At 33.0% G+C, this 22,154-nt stretch overlaps 3 protein-coding genes and 1 long non-coding RNA gene across 12 annotated transcripts; 1 reads left to right on the top strand and 3 right to left on the bottom strand.

Annotated features, from left to right (window-relative positions):
- Nucleotides 1–41: 41 nt before the first annotated feature.
- On the bottom strand, nucleotides 42–6,054 carry LOC146903598 (yacP-like NYN domain protein). 8 transcript variants are annotated; one of them, XR_015021153.1, is made up of 7 exons: nucleotides 5,729–6,054; nucleotides 5,201–5,638; nucleotides 5,005–5,088; nucleotides 4,736–4,774; nucleotides 4,444–4,490; nucleotides 3,834–3,992; nucleotides 42–482 (listed from the first exon to the last, which is right to left on the bottom strand). XR_015021153.1 is itself a non-coding variant. In XM_085731573.1 (7 exons), the coding sequence occupies exons 1-6, from the start codon at nucleotides 6,011–6,013 to the stop codon at nucleotides 3,509–3,511; spliced, it is 960 nt and encodes a 319-aa protein (XP_085587699.1). In that variant the 5' UTR covers nucleotides 6,014–6,054; the 3' UTR covers nucleotides 42–482; nucleotides 3,472–3,508. The 8 variants fall into 8 exon arrangements, 6 of the variants coding, with proteins under 6 accessions (XP_085587699.1, XP_085587701.1, XP_085587697.1 ...); XM_085731573.1 differs by lacking the exon at nucleotides 3,834–3,992 and adding an exon at nucleotides 3,472–3,575; XM_085731574.1 differs by lacking the exons at nucleotides 42–482; nucleotides 3,834–3,992 and adding exons at nucleotides 1,601–2,282; nucleotides 3,472–3,575.
- A 2,333-nt stretch (nucleotides 6,055–8,387) lies between these two features.
- On the bottom strand, nucleotides 8,388–9,110 carry LOC146903597 (uncharacterized). The gene is made up of 2 exons (XR_015021989.1): nucleotides 8,977–9,110; nucleotides 8,388–8,873 (listed from the first exon to the last, which is right to left on the bottom strand). It is a non-coding gene; the product is annotated as an uncharacterized LOC146903597 (long non-coding RNA).
- Nucleotides 9,111–12,266: 3,156 nt separating this feature from the next.
- Nucleotides 12,267–14,106, top strand: LOC146903596 (Polyketide cyclase/dehydrase and lipid transport superfamily protein). The gene is made up of 5 exons (XM_085733435.1): nucleotides 12,267–12,817; nucleotides 12,927–13,182; nucleotides 13,270–13,428; nucleotides 13,528–13,674; nucleotides 13,800–14,106. The coding sequence occupies exons 1-5, from the start codon at nucleotides 12,783–12,785 to the stop codon at nucleotides 13,917–13,919; spliced, it is 717 nt and encodes a 238-aa protein (XP_085589561.1). The 5' UTR covers nucleotides 12,267–12,782; the 3' UTR covers nucleotides 13,920–14,106.
- A 2,110-nt stretch (nucleotides 14,107–16,216) lies between these two features.
- Nucleotides 16,217–21,142, bottom strand: LOC146903595 (F-box protein At5g49610-like). Of its 2 annotated transcripts, none has more exons than XM_085733433.1 (3): nucleotides 20,768–21,142; nucleotides 17,913–17,969; nucleotides 16,217–17,656 (listed from the first exon to the last, which is right to left on the bottom strand). In XM_085733433.1, exon 3 carries the CDS (start codon nucleotides 17,651–17,653, stop codon nucleotides 16,448–16,450), a length of 1,206 nt encoding a protein of 401 aa, XP_085589559.1. In that variant the 5' UTR covers nucleotides 17,654–17,656; nucleotides 17,913–17,969; nucleotides 20,768–21,142; the 3' UTR covers nucleotides 16,217–16,447. The 2 variants fall into 2 exon arrangements, with proteins under 2 accessions (XP_085589559.1, XP_085589560.1); XM_085733434.1 differs by lacking the exon at nucleotides 20,768–21,142 and adding an exon at nucleotides 18,060–18,413.
- Between the last annotated feature and the right edge of the window lie 1,012 nt (nucleotides 21,143–22,154).

Here is a 22,154-nt window from a genome sequence, read left to right as displayed (position 1 = left end):
ACCATGCATAAAGAGAAGAAATAGCAATTCATAAAGTAACATTTGTTATGCAGTACAGCGATTTTGCATTCCCACAGGCAAAAATCTATAGAAATAGTCTCTGTACAGATACGCTGCTGATACATTTGATTGATACATTTTACGTGTTTACAATATCTTGGTTTTGTTTGACACAGCCAGTGTCATATTCAATTAGTTCAGATTTTGACATAAGTGAAAAAATAGTTATCAGCCATGATGTTAAGGGTTTCAACTTTCGAGTTAATAATGAAGGCATGCCGACATGCAAAATAAAATAAAATAAAGCATCTTTAACCTATTAAAACATATTCACATGTCAAACTAAATTCTCTGACTAGAATTTTAATTTGATATTTTACTTCAACTCATTATCAGATAACTTTTGCCTCAGGTTCTTCAGAGCATCCACTACTTCTGCATCAAGATTGTGCTTCAACAATCTACCTTGAAAAGAAGTGGATCTGTACATAACAACATTAGTAAGCAAACCAATCGGTAGGATCTGTTAAAGTAATTGAGCATCAAGTACTAACTACAACAGAGAAGTGGACTCTTTCAAAAGCATAAATAAATTTCCCTGTAATAAAAAAAGTTGTTTGATTATCCTTACATGATCCCATCATTTCATGTTATTGAGTTAGGCAAATAGTTACAAAAAGTTGTTTGAGAAACCTAAGCACAATCAATCACCCACACAAGATTTACAACTTAATATTGGAAACTACATAAACAAAGACCCCAACTATAAGACATCTATAAAAAAAAAAAAAAAAAATATGCATGTAGTTGAAAGTCACTAGAAATCAGAAACTCAAGCAATTTCCCATGAGAACATTTTTTGTGATAAAGTAACAATAATTATTATATGCTTAGTTCTAACTTAGAAGACTTAGGTTTATGTAACCAAAACAAAACTTAGAAGAATTAGGTTTGATGCAATGTGAGGAGCATCTTGATCATCACAATACAATTTCATCTAAACGATACTGCAAAAGTACCACTCGTGAAGTAACAGTTTCATTCATATAGGCTCACAAGTAACCATAGCTATAACATAATATTCAACCTGCACACCCGACCAAAAAACTACATTATGCTTCTTACTCTTCCAGTAAACAAGGTTTGCTCCAATTAATGTACAATACCTTGAAATAGATCACACATTAATAGGTGAACTAGCCCAATCTACATCAGAATATCCCACAATGCATTTCCATTGTCTTCACACAACAACCCTTGATCCAAAGTACTCTTATGCATCATAAAATTCAAACCCCAATGTTGAATACATAGAGATGGCACAAATTGACTCATCATGTTAACTGCGAAGGAAATAACTTGTGTAATTATTCTGAGATGGTCCTACATTTACCACCTAGTCTCTTGAACCAACCAATTTCCCTTTTCTGTTAACATCCACGAGGGTCCAGGATTTCAATTGATTATGCTAGTTTCTTCCAATATATCCAAAACATTTTTTTTTGTGAAACCGCGTGCCATTTTCTGAATAAGCTATCTCAAGAGCAGTAAAGTATTTAACTCTCCCCAAGTTTATGGTTTAAAAATGAATGAAAAGATGTTTCTTCAATAAAGATATTCCCTCATATCATTACCTATAATAACTATAACATTCACATGAACGACCTAATACATTTATCTTCTAATTGAAGAATGTCAATAAAAAAAACTAAATGATCAGCTTTGCTCCAAGTCACACCAAATGATTGCACAACAAAACTGAATTTCACAAACAAAACTCAAGGAGATTGTTTTAAACCATAAAGAGATCGCTACAACTTACAAATCAAACCTTAATCCCCTTAAGCGACAAACCTTTAGTGGTTTCTCCATATATATGTCTCTTCTTCACGATGACAAGGAAGGAAGGCATTATCAGTATCTACTTGATATAATGACCAATGCCAAATAGTTGCCATACCAAGAAGTCAAATTGAAGACATCTAGGGTACGGATTTTTTTTTATCACTGTAATTAAGGCCATATATTTGAGAGTGCCTTTTTGCAGTTCACGAGCTTTGAAATGATTTATTTGGCCTTATAAATCAACCTTCATACCATAAATACATTAACATCCAACAACAGTTTTTCGTCAGGGAAAGAAGAACTAATGAACACATTAACCTCCAAAAACTATTTTTCTTGGGGAAAGAGGAGCTAAGTTCCACATGTCGTTATACGCGGGAACAATCATCTCATCATGGCTTTCCTTTAACTCAATTGAGAGAGCCTCACTAAAATTCCTAGGAAGAAAGACAAAAGACAACATAATAGCATAATAAGATAAAGATAAACATCATCAAAAAGTTTATCATTCATATTGTCCAGATCAACAGTATGAAAATCGTTGGAGTCGGGCATGACTCATTGCAAATCTCATTGCCTTCTTCAATTAATAGAAACCTCGAATGACATTCCATTTGCATAATGAGAGGTTTCTGCTGAGGATATGTCTGAATCTCGACAATTCTAGTCTTCTAGAATCCGCCGATGGGTTCAAGGGATATAAAGAATGACAAAAATAGGAGTAGGTAAAGCCTCAAAAAGTATACTAGGTTCAACCTTAGATTAAAGAGCTAAAATATGATGCCTCTTCAAAGAAGGTAACATCTAAAAAGTATATTGCTGGATTGGAGGAATTAGGTACTTATTAGCTATTGACATTAAAAAATTATAAAATGAGTAATGTGTAAAAGCAGGACCCACTTAAACATCCAAATGAGGGAGCTCCATTGTGGATGCTGGAAGATCTCTAATTCTCTATTTTGTAGTTCTTATTCAGGATTAACAAGTTGACTGAGTTTAGCAAAGATATTAAGCGTTGATAATAGTTTGTCTGTGGCACTCAAATTGACTAACATCCATGACAGATTGTGGCGTTTTCCTCACCACCGACACTTGATTCACTTGTTGGGTGTGAGGGTCAAGGTGTGGATCACATCAGATTCATATGACTTGTTGATCGCGAGATCACAGTGAAGTCAGTTACATCTGTTGGTTCTCGTAGCTTGTTTAATATTGGGTTGTGATTTTCCATTGTTGTTGGTACATGTCATTGGTAGGCCTCGAATCAAAATTTCCACCTTTACAAATTCAAATTTAGTCTTGACAGCTAGCGAATTCATATCAAGAATAACTTGAATATAGAAAGTAACTCAAAACTATCAGTCATTAAGACGAATAAGGGACAAAGAGGAAAGTCTTGATGCAATGGGTACGTAGCTTGGACCCTATATATCAGAATGAACGATAGCAAAAGGAGACCCTATTTGACTCTGAATTTGGCTAGAAAATGAAGGACTGACATACTTCTTAAGGTGACATGACTAAAAACTCAAATATTCTAACTTTACAATAGAACAAAGAAGTTAATAAATTAGGATGACCAAGGCAATGATAAGCAATACTGAGAGACTCAGTAGCAGGGCATACCATGGGAGATCTCTACAGATAGTGAAGTTCATGTGCTTCATGCCCTATGCCAATGGTCTTTAACATTCACTAACCAGGATAGTAAGGAAATCAAAAGTAAAAATCTGGAACAGTTAAAGGCGTGGGTCAACTCAAGAAAATCAAATTATAAGGACACATGGAAAAAAATAAACGAATTTTAATGACATATATGTTGTTGGAGAAGTAAAAACAATGCCTTGGACAAGTAATTTAGAGCCATCAGAAAGTATCACAAAGTATCACAAAGCTAGACAACTCATGTAGAGAAAAAAGACAAGTGATTGGTCACCAGATTAATGGTTGAAGGCAGTAGTATCAAGAATCCAAAGTTAGATTATTACCAATATGTTATATACAAATAGTTGGGATTGTCGGTATGAGCAATTGTAGTGGTGGAGGACAGAGTACGTTTTCTACTTTCAGTAGTTTCACCTATTGCTTGAACCAGGGCTAGGTGGGTTTCTCTAGTACCATTTTGAGATGGGAAAATTTACTGAATGCTTGAGCTCAGCACAGACATACAAGATTTACAGTTTAGTATTAGAAACTACATAAATACAGAAACTAAGGAAATTAATTACATGACAACTATTAAAACTAAATAGATTATATCCTCCCTTAATAGGAGAAAGTTTCTAACAAATGTTCTATTTTCCTTTTCATTATGGCAGAACTTTTCTGCAGGAACCCATCAAGAATTACAATGCAAGCATATAAATAAATCCCCATAGTTAGATACTCATTAAGGAAATCTGTGACTGTAACAAAAATCACAATAGATAAAACTGGTTTGTAAATTTGCACTGCATTAGAGAATATTGCATCTCAAGTTGCACAGGCAATTAATACACAGGTCATACACCATACAGCGAAAAATCATAAAACATTTATAACAAAACGAATATATCTAATGGAAAATACATAGTACTATTTTTCAAACTCAATGCATACCTTTGCTCTTGAAGCATCTCTTCAACCTCCTTTTGTGATGCCTTGATCTACTATCCAAACAAGTAATAAACAAGACCATGTAAAATATCATTGAAGGATATAAAATTCATCCAAATGATTGTCAATTTGTCACACTAATCAAAGATTTGGATTTCTGAACCTCTTTAACTGTATGGTCATGTATTTTTAAATTACGTAAACTCTTAATTTAATACTCCATTCAAAAATTTGAGATTCAAATGTGCAACAAAAACAATTGAAGACATTCAGAAACGTCATATTAATGTTTTACCTCGGTTACCAATGCCTTGCTGCTCCAAACAAAGGCCCCCTGAAAACATCCAGAGTATAAATCTCAATTACAGTTGCTTGATAACTGAGCAATGAAATGCACCAGCATTTGAAAAAAAGAAGAAAAGGAAATCATGTTAAAATCATAGAAAACTTATATTTCCTTAGTTTGCACAGATCAACAAGGAGAGAACAATAGTTATGATTGGAAAAGAATTATAAAGAAAATTGACAATGAAGTTGCTTCAATGTTTATGAGAATGTGCTTACTGCTCCATGTGCTGCTTGTTGTTGACAGTGATCAGAAGTGACGACCCAGACTTTGGGGCAACCATCCTCCTTTAAAGCTGAAACCTAAATTGAGGAGTAAAGAATACAATACAACATTAAAGTTCAATTCAAAGAATACAATGAAATCAGATATAATAAGTTATATGATATGATATGATATGATATGATATGTAACCTCTTTTTCAATCCATGTATCAGCAGATGCATCAGTTGAGAAAACAATGTCGATGCCGGAAGAATATTCCTTGTGATTGGGGAATCCAGACATCATGGCATCAAATACAACAACGACTTTGACCTCTCTAAGCATACTAAAGGTGATAAGTTCGTCAATAAGCTTCTGGCGAGCAAGTTCAAGTTTGCCATTGAGAAAATGTTTTTTGAGTTTCATCCAATATCCACAGACATTGTAACCATCAACAAGCAAAACAGGGACAGCAGCAGCATTGTCAATTAAACCCCCCAGACCCAGCTGATTTGTGTAGTAGAGGGAGGTTGTTGGATCACGATAGAGGTCAGTTTGGTCATCCGCAAGATCCTCTTTCTCGGCCTTCTTCTTTTTACGGTAACTAGTTGAAGGTCTTGGAGTGCTGGATTTTCGTTTTTGGTACTCCTAAATAAATAATAATATTATTTATAGATAGATAGATAGATAGATAGATGCAAAAAAAACATAAATTAAATAAATAAGTAAGGTACCTACCTTCCATATCTTGAGGAAGCGAAGGTTCTGTTTGGCGTTAGAAGTGATTCTAGGAGGAGTTGGAGTTGGAGTTGGTTGAGAATTAGAATTAGAATTAGAATTAGAAGAATCATTCTTCTTGCTGCTGCTTTTGGAGGAGGAGGAGGAGGAGTATACTATCATATTCATACTGCTGTGTCTCTTCTTCTTATTGTAATTGTAATTGGAATTGGAATCACACAGTACTGCAGCAGCTGCTAACGAACAAGATGATGATAATGGAACGAATTTCAGTTTCATCTTCATTATTCATTCATCCTCCATCATCTACCTAACTAAATTCATTCAAATCAAAGTATTATTAATTCTTTTTATTTTATTTTATTTTTGTGTGGTTCTGGCCTTCGGAACTACTTTCATTTCGGGTTAGAAAGGACTCGGGGATTTTCATGGGCTTTTATCGATTGAAAATTTCATTTCTTTCAAGGTTACTCTTTTACCTCCCCTATTTGCTTTAATTAAAACAATACTCCATTCAATACACACACGCACGAATCCAACAATTTTATTTTAGAAGTGATAAATTTTTACTAGACTTTTCACCCGTGCTTCTGCACGGGTCATATATAGTTCAAAACATTACCTGTATTTTTTATTAGAAAATATAGGTGTGAAATATCATAAGGTCTGTTATAAAAACTCATGTTAGGAGCATTGTTTTGTATATATGTGTCTCGAACCCTCCTGTACGCTTGAGCATATGAGTTTGCTTGGTCGAGTATGTGCCGTAATTCCTTCACCATTGACAACCTCAATGATTCTCTATCATCTTCCATACTACTCCCTCCGTCCCAATTTATAAGCAAAAAACACAAATTCACACTTATTAAGAAAACTAAAACATAGTATATTATATGAGTTATAGTTTTTTGTGTTCTTCTTAGAATAAGTTTCATAAAAAGATGTAAAAACAATTCTTATTGGATAATGATTACGGAGAAAATAAAAAGGAGAACAAATTCAATGCAATTTGCATTTAATTTTCTTTTGAAAAAGATTATTTTTTTTATAAAACATAATAATAGCATAAATGTTGGTATTAATTTTGCTTATATTTCGGGACAAAAAAATGAGATTTTTTGGCTTATAATTTGAGACGGAGGGAGTAAGTGTCAGCCGTAAAGACAAAAAAAAAAAAATCAAGTTAGCAAAACACCAAAAACATTTACGGTGAATATAGTTCTAGGATTATTTTGGAGAATAATTATAAAACTGGTTGTGCTAATTCAATTAGTTGCTACTCAATTGTTGTACTGTAAATGCAAAAGTGTTATGGTATAAAGTTAATTAGCCATCCTAAACTATATAAGAAACAATTAGTTCTTTCAAAAAAAAAAATTAGTTATTAGTGAGGGAAGCATTTTTTTTTTTTTAAAATTCCTTTGATCCTTAAAAACGATTAATAGCTAACTTTGTATGTATCATTCCACTTAGTTGAAGTCATATTAAGGTATTGCATTATAATAGCTAACTTTATATGTATCAATTCTATGCGGTTATGAAGCTGTATTATTCATGTGGCTTTGTAGCATGTATAGTTCCGCATCATTATTTGGTGTGATGTTGGGTGGTTTTTAAAGGATTTTTATTCGAGCCTGGTGATTGAATGGCAACCGATTTCCCCTTATTGTATTTTTTTTCCACCCGAGTTTATTAGTGCTTCTCGCACGGGCTTGTCGGTTAATAATATTTTGCCGTTTCAAAAAAAAAAAAAAATCTATGTGGTTATATTACCATGCACTATTAAGTGAATCGGCATGCACCCATCAAATCCTTGGTAGAAAACTTTGGGAATAGGTGAGCATTACTCAAGGCAGCTCAAGAAAAATTATTGGGAACTATAAAAATAGGGCTTGAAATGCACAAACATATCTGCAAAGTCATTTATGATATTATAATTATTATTGGGAGTATATTTTATGGCCTTTGAAATCAATATAACCAATGAAACGATTTGGAAAAACTATGGCAGTAAAGTAAAAGATATTTCCTTTTCTTTATATAGAACCACTAAACCAAATATTTGTTATATTAAGGTCAAATGCATCTACAGGTCTTTAAGTTTTTTATTTTTCCCAAAGTGGTCCTTTAAGTTTCAAAAGTCCCAAACAAGTCTTTTTAGTTTTTGAATCGTTTCAAACAAGTCCTATTGTAGATAGCATAGTTGGTAATTGTTTCCTTGAACTCATCTTTGGTACCAAATATGGCTCCTAACACCCACTTAAAATTAATCATCTTTTTAGGCATGACAAATGTTAGATAATGCTCTTTGTTGCTATCATCTGAATCATCACCATTATCCTCTAAAAGGACTTGTTTGAAACGATTCAAAAACTAAAAGAACTTGTTTGGGACTTTTGAAACTTAAAGGACGACTTTGGGAAAAACGAAAAACTTAAAGGACCTTTATATACATTTGACCTTATATTAAATAACGGTACATTTCCCACGTTTCAGTGGAGGAATTTAAGCACATAGAATTGAATGCAAATACATACCTATCCATCTAACCAAACGGCAATTAACATAATCAAAAGGCTATACATTACTGTCAAAACTCAGGCGTATGAAACTCATAGATTCATGCATATGCGACTGGTGCAATAATACAAAATTGTAATGGAGACAATTAAATAACTAAAACTCATTGAAGCAGTTCATTCCAATCAACAGATAACAACCTTAAAATGTTTAATTTGGTCAAACAACCTTCAAGCAAACACTAAACAAAACAACACTAAAAGATAAAGATTACTAAAGAGTATAAAGATAAACTCCAAAACAACTAATATGGTGACAAAGCCAGACATATATATCTGAGACGAAACTCCAAGCTGCAACATGAAATCTCCTATCGGCGAATAACTCGGAAAAACAGAGTGTGGTTACTCCCAACCTCAGGTGCACCAACCATGACATGAGTCCCTTCACAAAGCCTTCTAGCGAGGAGCATTATGCTGAAACCACCACCAACTATAAAATGAGTATATGGACGCGTCTCAAAGACCAGATCACACTACCACAGATTCCCACACTCATCTACAATCCCCAGCGCAGGAGTCCAAGTTTGAAGTGCAATCTCACAGAACCCACTATAAGCAAGAGTCTGTAAGATGAAAATAAGGAAAATATATGAATATTTCATGGTATTTGACGTAAATGTATACGCAAGGAACTGAACAAAGATAAAATCAGAAAAGACAACCTACCATACATCCATCCTTAATCTCATCAGCAGATAGCCTCTTCGCATAAGTAAATTGAAAATTCATCAAGTCATGAGCAAAGGGCAATGGAACAGCATGATTCACATTTGCAGGATTGTAGTTTCTTTCAACAAAACACTTCATTAGGAATCAGATTATTCGCAGTGTATATATCAACGAAGAAAATTGAATTGTAAGAAAACGCACATTCTCAACGTTCAACTCAAGGCAGTATGTCCTGTATTTAACTTGCAATTCATTCACAACTCTCTCCAGCTCGGTGACAGGGTTGGGATTCAAAGGTGTTGTTGCAGTGAACAATTGAACATTTAAAAATTAGTATGCATATAACAACCAAAAATAAAACAGAACAACAGCTGTAAATGAATCATATGAGACGTTACCAATCAATGCATGGTACGATAACAGAGTATGGACGTTGTCGGTAGCCATGACTCTATTCAATTTCTAAGATTTTGTTATATGAAAGAAACCTTGCACGATGGTACAATCCATGAGGGTATATTATAGACAGGAGCAATGCTATGGACAATCTCTCACACACTCTCTCTTCAACACTCTCATAACTATTGGTCCATGTCATCATTTAAAAAAAACTCATTACCTGCTTACCGGCTTTACAGGTTTAGAATCATACCCTTTATTTATTTTTTTGTTCAAACAAAAATAAATTAGAAAAGAACACGCATGCACTGATGCACCCCTTCGTCCCTACTACTGAGAATCACCAAATCATTCTCCTTGTTAAAAACAGCAGCCAGCCACACCTCAACAATCCAAAATACATGTAGCTTCTTAAAAAAAAATTGGAGTATCAAAATTGATTCTTTGCATATTCTAATCAAAAAAATGGGTTCGTTAAATTTTCCCCCAAAACAAAACTGGTTCCTTAACATTCTCTCTCCCTTTCTAAATCTCTCTTCAGTCTCCATATTTTCATCTGCAACAACCTTGTACTCGACCAAACTAAAATTTAGTTGAATCTAAATTCTTCTATTCAGATCCACCAATTGTTCGTTTCAGATCCATCAATTTTTCTCTACTTTGCTTCAATTTGTAAACTCTCATCGCCTCACAGTGTAAAGGATGTGCCACCAATTCTTTATTTCTTCACATCCCAGAATTTCATCCAGCAAAGCATCGATTTTTGCATAAAAATGAAAGCAGAATTTTGCCAAAAAAAAAAATGCATCGATTTTGAAAGTGTTATTTTAAAATATTATTTTAATCTAAAACACTTAAGCCGGTTGCCTGTTACGAAATTGTTATTAACAACCACGTGGACCAATAATTGAGCAATTGTCCAAAAGAGAGTGCCCAAGCGACTGATATTAGCATTTCTCTTATAGACAGAATGCCTTGGCAGATGAGAGGGCGTGTGGTGCATGGAAAATAAAAACTAAGTTGCAGCATGGGAATATGGAAAGGAGTGGAAGCATGGGAATATGGAAAGGAGTGGGTACGTAAATTACCAGGAATTAATTGCAATTAGTTGGATTATATATTAAGGATAGGCTGAACTGTTTTTGTTTAAAGTAAACAAATAAACAAATATTTTAATCAATATTGCATGGAAAACGTAATAGAAATGAATGTGCCTAGTAAGCTGAAAGGTTAAAGTGAAACAATGTCAATTAATTAACACTATTAGGAGGGAAATTCTGATTTCAGATTTTCAAAAGATTGCCGCCAGGTATTTAGAATTAGGGTTAGAATGTAAGCTAGGATTAGATATAAGGGATTAAATTCATATTTAATTCATCCATGATAAAAAAGTTTTTTATTTTGACAAAAAAAGTTTATAAATTTTCATAAAAATAAAGAATAAAAAATTAGTCCTCGTGAGCTTAGCTCAGTTGGTAGGGACAACGCATAAAATATAAAAAAATAATAAAAATAAAAAAATTAAAGAAGGAATTTTTTTTTTTTTATAATGAGCGAATTTTTTTTCATAATGTTGTAAACATTTTTGGGTATTATCCTTAGGTGGATCATGTTAATAAGAGCTATCCTTAAACACATCCCATCAGGAATCAATTTAACTTCAAAATTCTACCCCCTTCCTCCTTACTAACTTTGTTTGATGTATTGCAATGATTGGTTTGGTGAAAAGCAATCCTATGATATGCTTTATCATAAATTTTCATAAATGCTTTTTAATTACTATTATTTTTGTAGGCAGGATCAGTTGGCGTTGTATGTCATGTTGGAAGCAGGACAACTGGAAGTCCAAATTTATATAAAAATAAAATCATACACTGTATAAATTATGCAGCAAGTAGGAGGAAATCATTTGCAGTATTATACACCATTTTGAATTATTCGGATTTAAATTCTACTATTATTGTACATCTGTACTTTTGATGGTGTACTAAATTATCATCTATAGTTTTATTTTTCTTACAAAAAGTTTAAGGGAACTCCTTATTAAATTGGATATTGGAAAAAGCTCATATCAAATAAAGGCAAAGCTTATTCTAATTTCTCACACCAGTTGCTAATGCAAACTAGCTAGTTTTTCAGTTCATAAAAACTAATGATTAATTTTATAAAGGAATCTCTTAAATGATTCGTTTTTGAAGAACTTCATTAACCATGTTTAAGTCAAATCAATTAGTTAACTATTACTTTATTTAATTTATGATTTGATAAGGTGACAAGTAATAATGAATTTAATTATAGTAAGTTTAGCTGGTTTGATCAAATTCCTTGCCCTCATCAGTCATCATCATACTTATTATGGCTTGCAGTGATATTGAAAGTCATTTACATATTTTTAATCGATTGTCATATGGTGACATTGTTGCCACTTTTGTTATAATTGTTAATTAATTTTACAATAACCAACACCCCATGCCCACTTTGGTGTTTAACCACTCCACAACCACAATCCACATACTGGATGTGGAATTGAACAGAAGTCTGGTCACAACATGCATCATTATTAGAATAAATATAATTAAGAAAATACCAAAGACTCTACAAAAGAAGTACTACACTACAGTATAGTATATAATAATAATAATAATAATGGTGAAATAGAATGGGAAGTAAGTTGTTGGTACTAACAAACCTAACGTTGCGTTAAGGACAATCTCAATCAAATATCATGGTGCCAATAGGGACCGGTTTTGCTTGCCTTGCCTTGCTGTTTGGAATGCATTGCTGCAGTCTATTCCACCTCTATCATGGCACGTGACTGGGGCCTCCTATTCCAAAGCACTTGCCACTTTTTCTTTAATTTGGAGCTACCAATATTGAAGAATAATATGTTACCCTTTTTTATTATTATTACAATTAAGTACACTTCACTTCACTTAGCAGGAGGAATATGTTATATGTGATTTAGCTCATAAATTCCACATTGTGGTAGTTGTTGTAATTCCCAGCTTTGGCCTAATTATACATGAAGTTAGTTGAAGTTCCACTTTTCTTATTTCTTTTCTTTTCTCTACATATATATGTGTTTATTTTTCTTCTCCAACACTCCATGTGCATAAAATTTTCAACCCTTTATCCTGCTGCTTTTCTGGCTGGAATAATAGAATCTATCTTTTATTTATCTCTAAAGAGAGAGGGCTTTTGTTCTAATAATGTAAGGTTCTTCTGGCATTGCATGTGCAGCAATCACCTCTTCTTGGCACTTCTTAGCCTCTCTTTTAAACTACGCATCATCACATAACCCCTTAGCACTTTTTGTATATATACATGCCTTTCATTTACCAATAGTATTAAATCTTAATGTCATAACTCATAAAGAAAACAAAAATCCATAGAAACCAGCCACAATGAGCAGGAGAACTGTACCTTGCAGCCGATCTTGGTGAGTGCTAAATTAAATACCAACCATTTCAATCAAATAAATGTTGTGTTCATATATAATTGTTGAAGAAATTAATTAGTGAACTGATAATGATGAATTTGTTGTAAAGGTCAATTAGTGAGGACTCTCTTAAAAGGTATGTACAGTTTGCAAGTGAAAGCTGCATACAAGAGTTATTAGCAGCTTCAGATACAAACAGAGGAAACTCAAACAATGATGAATGGAAAGTGCTCACTCTTGACAATGGAGTTGAAATATCAAAACGAAGGTCAGGTTCATTTCACACTTTTCGCAGCCGTTGGGTGCTTAGATCCGTCTCTCCACAACAATTCATCACTGTGGCTAATGCCATTGATGCTGCCAAGGTACTGATCATATCATTTTTCTGTTGGTTACTTTATGATGAAGCTTCTAAATAAATGGTTACTTATATTATTATAATGTTAATCCAGCAATGGGACTCTGATTTGGTGGAAGCAAAGTACATAAAAGAAATTGAAGACAACCTAAGCATAATTCGTCTTAGGTTTGGAGATAACTCTAAGCCTCTCTTTAGGAATAGAGAATTCATTGTCTATGAGCGCCGTCAAACCATGGAAGATGGAACTGTGGTTAGTTAGTACTAATAATTTCGTGAACAAAATCTTAATAATTCTTTCTCTCCTTCAAATTAAATCACTGAGTGAAAATAATGTAAACCGGATTTGTAGGTTGTAGCAGTTGCTTCACTGCCAAAAGAAATAGCTGCTGGGTTACATCCGAAGCAAAATAATTCAATCAGAGGACTATTGTTACAATCAGGATGGGTAGTTGAGAAGCTGGAAGATAATTCATGTGCTGTTACTTATGTTGTTCAGGTAATTAAAGTTAATATTCATACTATATGAATAAGTTTTCTTTGTATTCCTCATAGTATATATATTTCTGCAACAACAATAAAATCTTGACTAATAAGTTTTCCTCATCGCTTTGTTTTATTCAGTTAGATCCTGCAGGGTGGTTGCCCAAGTGTTTTGTCAATCGATTTAACACAAAACTGGTTATGATCATTGAAAACCTTAGAAAATTAGCCCAAGCAAGTCCAAGTGAAGCTGAAAATTGACTACTTTGTAAAGTTGCAGGAGTCAGAAGGGATCAGTGTAACCAAGCGCTATTAAATTAATGCGATTATTATTTACTTACTATCATAGATTATAGGTAATAAGTAGAACCAAATGAATCATTTGAGCCAAATGCCAATATTAGCATTGCAATACAATGAAGCTGAAAGTCTTTGGTGTCTCTTTCAATTTCTCATGGTAGCAAACGCTTTGAATCTTGAGCAAGAAAATAAAGAAGGGGATAATTTAAGTATGGTATATGAAAGTTCACCAAAAAAAAAAAAAAAAAGTATGGTATATGAAAAAAAGAAAAATTATTTAAAGGCGGAGCCAAGCCCTTGATTTAAGCGTGCCAAGAAAAAATATGCTTAAACTTTGAACAAATTAAAATGACAAATCAATACACCACAACACCGAGAAATGCCTCCCATGCTCACACTTTCATTTGGCATGTCATGTCCTAAAAAATTAGCATATCAAGAAAACCCATTGTCAATTTCAGCTACTAAAAGTCTTACCAGTAATATGATACTTCTATTATCAAAGCAATTTGTTTTTAGAATATCATATTCAATATCCAACAGGACCCAGAACATGTTACATGAATAATACTTCTGCACTTGATTGCACGCAGATGAAATCAAAAATAAACTCAACAGCATGATTATCATTAGCATTTGAGCACTCCTTTTCATTTCTCTTCTTGAATCTTCATTCAAAATAGGCTGATTTAATTTCGTGTAACACAAGGAATTGGAAATTTGACTATTGTAACTAACTCTTGGATTTTCATTAATCACTATCTCCTGCGTAAAACAAATATATATATATATATCCACCACGTAGTGATTCATTCGTTCCCTTGTGGGAAAAGCCCATCAACGACAGTAAGTTGGATTTCAACTTCATTGCTAATATCCCATTAAAAATCTGATGTTTAACTTAGCTAACTTAGCTAAATCTGATGATATAGCAATTGCTAACTTAGCTAAATAATAGCTGCTTATGTTTAAGTGTGACCAAACAAAAATTCATTATTTATTTTCCAGGTTCATGGTACTTTCAGCTCATTCCCCTTTGTTAAACACCATGTGTGACTGTTGGACCATATTTCACTCGACATTACCTAATATTTTTTTTTGACTAAAAAAGAAATTGCCTAAAATTGTTGATCAGATTTTCGCACCACACATATGTATAAGTTAAATTAGTTTATTTGTCAAAAAAAAAATAGTTCAATTCTTCTCGCAAGCAATTAAAGCCACATGAAGAATTCGAGATTTAAAACTAAGTCATAAATGCAAGTGGAAGCTAATTAGAAGATGCAAAATAGATATTTATGGATGATAACACAACTAGTACTCGGCACACTTCAGAATTGCAGCTGAGTTAAAAACAAAAGAAACAGTGATTATAAAGAATAGAGAAATTTGTGAAAAACATTTCATGAACTTGACTTTCCAACTTGTGAATGATAAAGAGGGCATCAATATGATGCTTAGTGCTCATAAGTTACAACATTTCTAAAGGAGCTGGTCAAGATCAATAAAAGGTTACAAGAAGTTAAGGAGCAGGTCAAGATGAATAATTTAATTGAGTACACTGAAGCTATGGAGGAGGCAAGGTACATAGCCTACAAACAAGATCGATGGAGAGGCATTTAATTGTTGAACTGCTGTAAGTAATTGAGTTGTTTGGGATACAAGTTACCAAAATGTAAGTGGCATTTGGAACAAAAAGTGGCTGCAGCAGTGCATCAAAAAGGACCAGACACAGTATAGATAATAGAAGCCAAGTACAACTGATTTATGTTGAAGGGATGCACATAAAATTATTATGTTTGAAAAGTGGAATTGTGCTGTTGATGCTGGCCCTGGATTCAATAAGATGGATGTGCCAATTATACTGCTGAATCATTTTGCATTATGGCAGAGTTATGATCAGTTCAGTAGTTTGAGTGAGCAATGTTGGGTGAGATGGATGTAGGCGTTGCAGGGAGCTATTTTCATTGTATTTGGGTGTTGTATTTTGGAATAGGCCAATGCACAGGGTTGGTAGAATTGGGTGAGATACTTTAGTGTCATGTAATGTGACTATTCTTGATGCAAACCAATATCACCTAACATGTATTTGTGTTTGTGAGAACTAACTATTACAGAAGTCCTAGAACACTCCTTAGTCCTTCTTTATCAAAGAAATAGAAAATAAACTCATCATAAAACAATGCCAGATACTTAACAAGCAAAAGTATGCAAAGATGAAATGGTTATGCATTGACTGAAATACTATTCACAACTCATTGCCATAAAAAATTAATTGAAACTTGAAAACATTGATCAACTCAAATTTGTCCACATACTAAAATGGCTAGTAAGAATATATAACTTCAGCTCAAAATTTCCTCAGCTAGGAAATGGAGGGAAGGAACCTTCCAAGCAACTTAGTTCCTACATATATATAAACTAAAATATCCCAAAACATTCGATAATAATCCGATAATAAAAGCTAATATATCGGACTTAATTCTATACTAAGGATCTTTTAGGGAAACCAAAGTCAAGGAATGAGGAAATACTGTAGGATGTGACAAGGATTGTGGGTTGAGTTGTAGAAAGGAACAAGCATGAGCAATCTTGTCATTCTTCATGTCATAGATGTATAACTCTGCAGACACCTTAATCAGCAATTTCCCATCTTTGAAGCCAAGAGGATTCATCCAAGGATTTGTATCATCACTCTCCAACACTCTATTCCTTAAATTCAAAAAGAGGCGTGGATATTCTGCTTCAAAATCCTCCAAAAGTTTGCAATGCTTAAGCACCCATTTGAACTCAAAATAATCTTCAAGAGAATCAAGACACCAGACATGAAGACCTTGTTCTGATACCTGAACATAATGAAGCCTTCCTTCATACTCTCCAATGCAAGCTTGAGGGACTGTCCTAAACTCACACGCCGGAACAGGTACTGAAATCATCAAAGACAGCTCCTTTTCAACATTAAAGGCGATGATTTGATCACCTTCTGTAAGCCAATGCAAGACACCTCCTATGTATACCCCTTTGTTTTTAATCAAACCATCATTACAGTCGCATATCTCATTCGATTTCTTCCAAGCTTTGGTTTCTGAGGAGTACAATTCAAATGTGAAGTAGAACGATTCGTCCTCCTCCTCCTCATCATTATCATCATAATCATCATGATTCTTCTGAACGCGTTTCACCCTTACCAATTTGAATTTGGATGGCTCAAAATCAAAATCAAAAGCAAGAGCTATGCTATCAGTTATGTCAGATTGAGGAGGCCAGTTCAATTGAATCCAGTCTTTGTTTGAAGGATTGCAGAGATACATGGTTGGATTTGGGGAAGGCAAACAGCTACGGCAGCAAACAATTCCTTTACACGATGCCAAAAGTACAACATCTTCGGGAAGAAAAGCAAAAACCTTGTGGTGAACTACTTTAGCAGCGTTTTTGGGCTCCACAGGGATGTAACTAATGGTTTTAACATCATGTTTGCAGAACATGTACCTATCTTGAACAATAAAACCATTTAAAACAAGCTTTGAGTTTTTGAGTTGATCTTTGATGAATGAAGGGCTTGAAATGATGCGGTTCCACACTCTAGAAATGCATTTCATGCTGAGCAAAGGCTTGGCCGGAACGCGTGTGAGAATATGAGAGATGACGTCTCTGTTGAGAGACCCCTCCTCACTCTCAATCTTAACCATCTTCATTTTCTGAAAGATCAAGTAATTAATGAGACAAGTTTGATTTAGTAACAACAAATAATGAATATTCACAGACACTCTTTTGTTTTGTAATTAGGAAAAGTTTGAAAATCATTGAAATATATATAGTTAGCAAAAGAAATGTATATAGAAACAAGCAAATGAATGAAGAAAATAATTAACACATCATGATCATCTAAGATCTAAATCATTGACGTTCTGTTCTGTTCTGTTATGTTATGTTCTAGTATTGAAGGAAGTTTACCTGATGAAGCTGCTAATCTGTGAATGAAGAGAAAGAATCAAATGCAGAGGAGAGGAGCTGAAAGTAGAAAGAAATAACACAAAGAAGAAAATCAAAAGCTAAAAATGGTAATAGTTGATTGAAAAGAGTAGTGATGAGATGATGAACCTGTTAGTTAAAAGGTCGTAGAAATGAAAAAAACAATGGAATATGGAGAGGTGAGTGAGATGAGAGAGTGGAATTTGCAAGTTTGTTTGTAACAAACTCTCTCTCAGTCTCAGTCTCAGTCTCAGACACGGTGCGATGCGAGTGGCATGCGTTCTGTGTGTGTGTGTTTACAGTCACACTCTGAATTTCAGCTGGCGTTTTTGCATAACTAGAAACAAATACTACCATATACGCTTTTTCATCTTTTTCCCTTAAACGGAAAAGAATGCTAAGAGTTTTCTTACTTTTCACATTCTTTAACTCTTTTCATCCAAAACCACTGCTACCTCAATTTTATCCATGCACAAACTAATAATAATAATTATTATTATTATTATTATTATTATTATTATTATTATTATTATTATTATTTTTTTTTTAATTTAATACTTTCCTTACCAAAATCACAAATCATAAATAAAGCACTTGCACGTTTGATAATTCAAATACCTATCTAACACTTCTTTTATTGAAATGGCTTGTCTCGTTTCGTTTGACTAATAGTATATTTTATTGTGTTCTTTTTTTAAAGTTGTTGTGATTTATAGAAGTTAGAAAATCAAGCTTCAACATTGATGTGAAAATATATTGTCCTAGTTTTAAGGTAATGCGAAAAATTAGTCGCAGAACCAATAAGATGCTAAGTGATTCTAGGACTATAGTATTAACAAATACACTCACCCAAACACATTAATATGGAAATTAGTAGAAAATACTCCATATATAGTGAAATAGTAAAACTTAATGAAGAAGTAAGAGTACAAGCAATAGAAGAGGAATGCGATAGTTTTGTCGTTTAGGTCAGCCTCTTAGCTACCTAGCCACTACATTATTAATTAATAGCCATGCCAACAATCTGGCAAGCTTTGGCTTGCAGAACACTGCAAACTACTTTCTTTTTGTAGCATAAGATAAAAATGGGATTTGAATACCAAGAGTTTTTTTTTTATTTACTTTTAAAAGCATTTCAAAGCAAAATAGTCATCAATCAATCAATGAAAATAATGTTAAGTGCATTTTGAGTTTTTTATAAAAATATTACAAAATTTTAAGCTAAAACGGCAATTAATACTGAGATCAATTTTTGTGCATTAACAATGTACTAATGTTTTTACATATCCAACCAAATCACACAATAGTGACGTTTTTATTGGTTAGTTCCTAAAATATCTATGCCTATAAATTAAATTCATAAATTTTATCGAGACAATAAACATAAAAAAAAAATTAAAAAATAATAGTTATACAAATATTAGCTCAAGTAAATGCCCTAAAAATATAAGTTGGTGAGATAAGTTTTTACCAAATATCTCCAAACAAGTCAAATAAGTGTATAACTTGTCGTGTAGTCTTGTCGTTCTTAAGATTTCGAGTGCTATGTGAACTAGACAATAATGCCCCACTAATCATTTGAATATTATTATTTTGATATTTTTACTGCAAATTTATTAATATTTCGTTCATAATCAATATTTTCTTTAAATAATCTATTAAAATCGTAACAAGACTATTTAAAACAACATAAGTATAGATATATATTGCAAAATCGTGTCTATCAATATAATCTAAGATAGAAAATTCCTTACTCAAATGTATTTTCATGTTTTTTTTTTAAAATATGTTTTATAAATCAATCTATTTACTCCCTAAAGTCATTTCACCCCATGATTCCTTTTCATTAAGCCTTATAGATAGATGATTTCAGATATTAAATTCATTTTCTAAAGAGTTTCTTTTATGACTTGTACCAAATTATAACTTTACAATATATATATATATATATATATATATCGCATTCTTTTGAATGCACAAACAAACTCCTATCATGTTCTTCTCGACCAAAAGCAACGATTACAATATGATAATGTAAAATGTCTAGTAGTGAAAGTAACCTTAGGACCATTGACAATTAATGTATTTTTTAGGATCATTTCTTATTAATTCATCTTATAAGTCACATATAAGATTATTCCATGTTATTAGATCATAAATGTCTAATGGAATAAACTGAGTAGGTTGTTTATCGGCAAAAATAATCATCATATTTTTTTGTGGTGGTCGGGGTTTGAACCCCAGACCTTGCATATATTATGTGTTGTCCTTACCAACCGAGCTAAGCTCACGATGACATAATCATCATATTTTTAATTTTCATTATGACCGGCATCATGAAAATACTCAATTTTATCATGTGATCACCTTCATTTTCATTGTTTTCATCATGGTTAGAATATAGTGTACTGTTGTTGTACCCAAAAAAGAAAGTGTAATGTAGTCCTAGGATAAAAGTTGTACAAAAAAAGTGTACTGTAGTCCTAGGATAAAAAAATATGGTCCAACATTTTTCTCTCTCGTATATTCAATATTAAGATTCAAACAATTTATGAACTTAAAATATATTAGGCTTAGTATTTTGGCAAATAGTTGAGCTCCTTAAACTTTTGATATATAATTAGTCCTATCACACACCCTAAATATGTCCAACACCTCCACTGTGAGTGGCTATAGATCAGCTAAAAATGTCTGCCCCACTTTTTGATCGAAGACTTGAAAGAAAAAAAATATCATATTCATTCATGTTACTATGCATTTGAATAGTGAAAAATTCAAAACATAAAAAACTCGAAGGAGTCATGGATCTTGTAAAAATACAAGGTGAAGCCACATACGTTTCTCCATTACGAATCTGAAAATACAGGACACCCTGCAACAAAAGCCAAAGCCTTTTTGGTCTTGGAAATGTTAAATACTAGTGCTTGTTTGCATAACCGTATGAAATTGGTAAGGCTAGTCAAATTTCCTTAGATTAATGTTGCGGATGACCGGAAGATGATAAACCTGCAAAACATCAAATCGTAAGATAGTATTTGAGGCGTGGCAAAGTTATTGAACCAATGAATTATATTGCGCAACTCCCTAATACAACATGTACTTCTCGACCATATTAGTACACAAGAAAAGATATATAGATGTTAACTCAGCAAATACTGGAGCCAAAAGTAACACTTAAGAGTAATTTTGTGAAACTGATCTTTTTCTAATTGTCTACTGATTCTAAATAACCTTACACTATATATGTATATACACCCTGATAAATGCATGGGGGACTTGAGAGATGCTAAAAATATGGAGCACGGTCGGTAAATGCATGGGGGACTTGAGTGAGATTTGGTCAAATTAACAATAAATAGACGTGAGAGAAAAAGACCAAGTCCAATCCTAATTATATGCAGTTACAAATTCGTTGGTGATATTTTTCTATCACCTCTCATGTGTTGGATTAATGCAAATTCAGGTTTCAATGGACAACGTGACTTTAATGAGAGATATTTTAGCAACGGTAGAAATAGACTGAGTTAAAAACTAATTAGCTCAAATAAAATATTTTTGTGACAACGTAACGTAATATGATAACCGCCTAATGAAGAAACTAAAGTCTGTATAATTTTTATCATATTAAGTTCCCACCAATCTAGATTTAGGTAATCCTACACATCACCCAATTCAATTTGTTTTTGGTTAAAATACAACACATGAAAATTAGTTATGAAACAAGTTTCAAAGTAGAAATTTTACTAAGATGAAGGGGGTAAAAGGTCACGAGAAATTCTTGCATGGTCTCTTACCTAACATGTCATCTTTAGTCACAACCAACAAAAACATGACACATCATTTTTTCTAAATTAAAAATAAATAAATAAATGAAAATTGAAATCATTGTTTCTCTTCCTCCACTAATACACCGCCATTTAAGTCATTGTTGTCTAAACCTCCATTACCAACGAATTCGAAACTTCAAAATTGCCCAAATCATTGCTGCTCAAGCATGGATGATGCCTGTTATTTTTAAGTTGTTTGTATACTTATCCTTCATTTTTAATTTTTTTTCCGGTTGAAAAAACACCATTGGCCTTTGAGATGTTTCAAACATGACATTAACTCAGCCATAATGAATTAATAATTTGCCAAAAAATGGTCTCACAATCATCAATTTTGGTGATAAATTTGCATTACCAACGAAATATGGTCCAATTTGTCATGTGTGTTTGTGCTGGT

Source organism: Medicago sativa, chromosome 8 (genome assembly GCF_051527215.1).
Source record: "Medicago sativa cultivar Bolivia chromosome 8, Bolivia_mono, whole genome shotgun sequence".
In the NCBI taxonomy this organism is placed as follows: Eukaryota; Viridiplantae; Streptophyta; class Magnoliopsida; order Fabales; family Fabaceae; genus Medicago; species Medicago sativa.
The sequence above is the reverse complement of the archived record's forward strand: the minus strand, read 5'-3'. Positions and strand labels throughout refer to the sequence as shown.

Coding starts and splice junctions, on each gene's coding strand:
- LOC146903598 (XM_085731572.1), bottom strand. CDS start 6,013: ATGAAGATGAAACTGAAATTCGTTCCATTATCATCATCTTGTTCGTTA. Junction 5,639..5,728: donor GCTTCCTCAAGATATGGAAG/GTAGGTACCTTA, acceptor TTATTTATTTAG/GAGTACCAAAAACGAAAATC. Junction 5,089..5,200: donor ATACATGGATTGAAAAAGAG/GTTACATATCAT, acceptor TCCTCAATTTAG/GTTTCAGCTTTAAAGGAGGA.
- LOC146903595 (XM_085733433.1), bottom strand. CDS start 17,653: ATGAAGATGGTTAAGATTGAGAGTGAGGAGGGGTCTCTCAACAGAGAC.
- LOC146903596 (XM_085733435.1), top strand. CDS start 12,783: ATGAGCAGGAGAACTGTACCTTGCAGCCGATCTTG. Junction 13,429..13,527: donor CCATGGAAGATGGAACTGTG/GTTAGTTAGTAC, acceptor CCGGATTTGTAG/GTTGTAGCAGTTGCTTCACT. Junction 13,675..13,799: donor CTGTTACTTATGTTGTTCAG/GTAATTAAAGTT, acceptor TGTTTTATTCAG/TTAGATCCTGCAGGGTGGTT.